Source organism: Penaeus monodon, chromosome 13, assembly GCF_015228065.2.
Source record: "Penaeus monodon isolate SGIC_2016 chromosome 13, NSTDA_Pmon_1, whole genome shotgun sequence".
Taxonomy (NCBI): domain Eukaryota; kingdom Metazoa; phylum Arthropoda; class Malacostraca; order Decapoda; family Penaeidae; genus Penaeus; species Penaeus monodon.
Window position 1 is genome coordinate 37,081,399 of NC_051398.1, and position 5,000 is coordinate 37,086,398.

Here is a 5,000-nt window from a genome sequence, read left to right on the forward strand (position 1 = left end):
GTGTGTGTGTGTGTGTGTGTGTGTGTGTGTGTGTGTGTGTGTGTGTGTGTGTGTGTGTGTGTGTGTGTGTGTGTGTTTGTGTGTGTGTGTGTGTGTGTGTGTGTGTGTGTGTGTGTGTGTGTGTGTGTGTGTGTGTGTGTGTGTGTATATATATATATAAGATTCACTTACCAATAAGTTCAGGGGAAGGCTTGCACACAGGCTGTGTCCTTGGCATCCAATGACCCGTCTCATTGCAATCAAACAGATCTCCACCACGGAGAGTGTAACCTACATGGCACACAAACTGGAGCCTTGCACCAGGAGGGTACTGAACATCTGACGATCCTGTGACCTCGAGGTAGTAGCCATTCATCACTGGTTCTGGACTCATGCAACCTTTACTAACTGAAATGCATTAGAAATATATTGGAACCTTGTCAAAGGAGCCAGAAAAACATTAAAAAAAAAAAAAAAATGGATGATGACATAAATTTTCACCAATGTCTCCAAACTAATAACTTTATATTAAAGTACAATATAATATTAATCCACACTTATACTTTTTCACTGATTACATTCCTTGATTCAGCTGGTAACCCCATTCTGAGGAGCAATCCTGTGATAGTATTTTATGAGTGTATTCATCACTTATTAACCTAGTGGAAGTGGGAAATAACTGTAACATACTTGCTGCTGTTCTGGGATTTATCTTAAAGACACTTGAATGAACTCAAAATTTGAAGCGTGAGAATGCTATTTTTCCCCCTTGTTTTTTTATCTGGGACAAGCCAATTATTGTTTTTTCAATAAAAGACCAAAAAAAGAAAAAACAAGAATATAAGCAGCCTGTATGGCATGGCAAATAGATTAGACAGCAGCCTTCGTAGCCACAGTATTAGCAAGTGACACCTGAAATTCTGGCCCACCTTCACCATGGCTTTTATAGATGCCATCCAGCATCAATGGGTTAATAATATTAGCTATGACCTACCCACCAATACTTCTCTTTAACCTATTACCACCATATTTCTGTTCTTTGGGGACATGATTGGGAATGTTATTTGAATAACTCACAAAGTAAATGGTGAAATCCTGAGCTTTCTTTTAGTGTAAAGGGGAGTCCAACATTAGCAAAATCTTTAAAGGCTAATTGATCAAACACATTTTTCTTCCACTTTGGAACAATCTAAACTCATTATTTTTTCCTAGAGAGAACATCAAAGTGCATTGTAAAGTATGTATTGGATTTTGAATTTTCAAAGTACTTTATTTTTGTTTGTTCTTTTGTGACCGTCAAGCATGGCTTTTTGGAGAATTCTATTAGATATAATAATTAGAAAACTAAACTGATATTTATAAATTCCCTTTGTATGCCTGAATGGCCTTTTCACAGTAAGTGTGAATACAAATATTGCAATAATTGTAAGATGAGAGTGGGCTTAAAGCAACCCCACTATAAATAACAATGCTGAGGGATATACAGCACCCCATTTGACCAGTTCTAAAAATAATGTTACCAAATGAAAAAACATACTTTAAGAAATATACTCTATAAAAATCACTTTTCTCCAAAAATCAATGTCAGTCAGGAAGAAGTCTTAATCTATTCACAAGAAAACAAAAATCCACATTATCTTCAAGACAGTTCTCTTAACATAAGTTCTGTGTACTCATCATCCTAATTGTCTTTTCTAAAAGACTAAATCAAGAATCAATAATGATAAATGAATACATTCCCATAAAAGTAAAATGGCAAAGATAAGCTAATCTAGAAGTTAAACAGTAATGTATGCCTAAGCTTCAAAACTCACCACCAATATAGCCTATTTTTTAATAATTATGATTAAGCCATTTGACAGATGTGTAGGATCTTTACAGATTTATTAGAAAGCTTCTAAAAAAAAGTTTTGGCACAAAAAAAAGGTTTTCCTACTGTAAGCTACCATTATGTAACCACAGAAAAAAAATCATTACAATATACCATTAATCAACAATTCTACTGGAAGTAAATCCTCCTGCAATATCTTTAGTAAACAGAGTATTGTGGAAGGACCCTTTCTTATCACCAAACAATAAAAAAGGTCCCAACAGCTAAAGACCAGTTTCCATACCACATCGTGGAACTTCCCCCATCCACAGGCCTCGGAGACATATATGCCTAGAATGGGATGATGGATGCAACCAGTAGCCTAAGTCACAAGAATATTCTGCAACGCTTCCCTGCTGGAACCGATCGACTTCACTCAGGCTCTCCTGATGGGATCCAAGAAGCAGATTCTCCCGTTCTAACACCTGCACAGAACCATGCTCAATGTTGGGTGGAGGTTCACAATGCATGGTTATTGCTGTAGGAAATTTAGAGAATAATATAATAAATCAATTAATATTAAAATCAATATGTAACTCAAGTACATCTTCTAATTCATTAATACATATAAATAGTAATTTCACTAGAGTTGCAGCATATATATTTTCAGGTCTATTCCTGAGAAATACCCATAAGTAAAGGGTAATTCTTATGTGTGAGATTTCATAAAATCAAAGAAATGCCTTATGCAAAACTTTAATATCTACTTTATATTGACAACTACAAGAAAATTCCTCTAATATTTATTACTGTTTATTAACTGCAACTGATATCTGCAATCATGCACTTGCCTTGTTAAGGACATTCATCATCAAAGAAAGTATCTTGCTCATTTCAAAATCATCCACACATAAGAATACCAATTTCAGGCTCATCTTTGTCCTCAATATTTTCTATGAACTTAAAAGATAAAACTTGATACAGTATGAGCAATTTCAAAATGCAATTACTTGTTTTTTCCATTTTCTATATAGTGAATTTACTCATAGATGTAGCTATCTTTGCTGTACCTTGTTTGAAAATGATTTTAAGGTTGAGGGAATAAACTTCATACCTTCACATTCAAGGATTGCAGCATATCCTGAAGCTGTGGCCCATGTTCCATCATTAGTGCAGTGTAGCCTGTTCTCCTCCTGTAGAACAAAGCCTCCTGAACAAACAACTTCCACAGTTGCCCCAATCTGATATGTATGTTGCACAGGAACAACTGCACCATTGGGTATCTTGGGAGGATCACAGTGACCTGCAGTGAGAGAGAAATTTTCTTAATTTCTGCCAAAAGTCCCTGGTTTCTTTGAATATCATCCATTAAAAAATAAAATAAAATATTACATGCAATAGTGTCAATATCTGTTGAACTGATCTATCATTAATATCTTTAAAAGCACTTAAATATAAAGAATTTTTTTTTGGCAGATTTCATTTAAACATTCAAGCATACATTACAATTTGTTCACAAATGAACCCAACTTAAGGTAAAATGTAAAAAGAATTTTTACAGCTAGTAGCAGTATAATCTGATAAATCCACACTAACCAATGAGAATTTCATCCCTAGAGGTGATCATAGAGGCACCACACAAATTAAGTGTGAGCATCAGCACTGCCGAGACCAGTCCCTTCTGTCCCAGTCTGCCCTCTTGTCCCAGTCTGTTTTCATGCATGTTGGTCTTCTTGGTTCACCTGCAATATATTAGGTATGAAGAAATATTTTTCATGGGATGCATGCAAATATATATTCATTATTGTTATTATTTTTTGTGTCCGCATGTGAAATTTAACAAACTTCTAAATAACCAGGCATGGCCACAGACAGGCAATTATGCAAACACACACAAACAAATACACACACACAAACAAATACACACACACACACACACACACACACACACACACACACACACACACACACACACACACACACACACACACACACACACACACACACACACACACACACACATGCACACACACACACACACACACACACACACAACATTATCAGTAATTATAAGCTTCACAATTCCAATACTAAAGTTTTCTCAATTTTATGTCACAAGCCACATTGTTAATTATGTTCGTTATACAATAATGATATAGTTTTGTCTATATATAGTTTCATATCGTGGTGAAATTACAAAAAAAATAGTTCTATACAAAAAATCTGCCAAAACAACCAAAATGTTAACATACAAACAAGCTGTTATATGCCCATTAATATCACTGGGTACCTGTGACTTGATTATAATCATATATAATATAAAATACTGAAATTAAATTCTTCCAAGCCAGTAATGTCTAATACCTGTGATATACCAATAGAAGTATAATGTGAAACTGCATGACATGAGCAAGTAAATAGGAAAAAAAATGGTGAAGACAATATAGCCAACACTTGATATTTGTGTTATAAATTAGCAACTACAGATTCTTGTGGACTTTTTTACCCCTAATAACTCGATGCAAATTACACCTTTATTCCTAAAAAAATATTTCTACATTCTAACTGGCATCCATCTGCATGTCAGGGAAAATTATAGAGAATTTATATACACAAATTATATGAATAATTCATGTCATTGATAATTTGGAAGGTTTCTCTTGTTTTAGGCCTCACAAAAACATGCTAATCCAGATTAGCAAATGGTTAAAACTCTCAGCTTAAAACAATATTATCATAATATGCCATAATTTTTGCCCACTGTATACAAATCATTTCAGTGAACATTAAAACCAAATTACCTAAGAAGCTTATGATAAGTCCTTCTTCTTGTCATTCTAGTTTTGTTCTATCCAGTTCCATTTGAAATCTATTATCTGTGATAGAAATCCTACACTCTGACTTCCAACCTGACAGTGGTACATTGACAAGTATCTGTTGCATACTAGATGCTCTAGCAAAGAACAACAATCATCCACTACAAGACTACTCTTACATGTTCTGGACAATAATCACCTAGGATGAACTAGTAAAAACAAATACAAAACTAGGGAAAACACAAGTGACAGTTTATTGTGCTGGAGTGCCTGTTTGTTTTCAAGTTTGTTCTTGATGTAAGCTGGAAGATGATCCAAACGGAAAGGCAACTGAATTCAAGTCTTTTTGGCCTTAGCTAACCTAACCTATATAATACAAATTATTTTACAGCACA

The 5,000-nt window shown here is 34.5% G+C and overlaps 1 protein-coding gene across 1 annotated transcript in view; it reads right to left on the minus strand.

Moving 5' to 3' along the window:
• Positions 1-5,000, minus strand: part of LOC119579932 (sushi, von Willebrand factor type A, EGF and pentraxin domain-containing protein 1-like) — a 15,557-nt gene that overhangs the window by 10,084 nt on the left and 473 nt on the right. Inside the window, exons 2-5 of the mRNA XM_037927778.1 lie at positions 3,386-3,531; positions 2,904-3,092; positions 2,094-2,327; positions 172-387 (exon numbers count right to left, since the gene is read on the minus strand). Coding sequence (XP_037783706.1) covers positions 172-387; positions 2,094-2,327; positions 2,904-3,092; positions 3,386-3,512 — 766 coding nt within the window. The 5' untranslated portion in view covers positions 3,513-3,531. The remainder of the gene's footprint in view (positions 1-171; positions 388-2,093; positions 2,328-2,903; positions 3,093-3,385; positions 3,532-5,000) is intronic.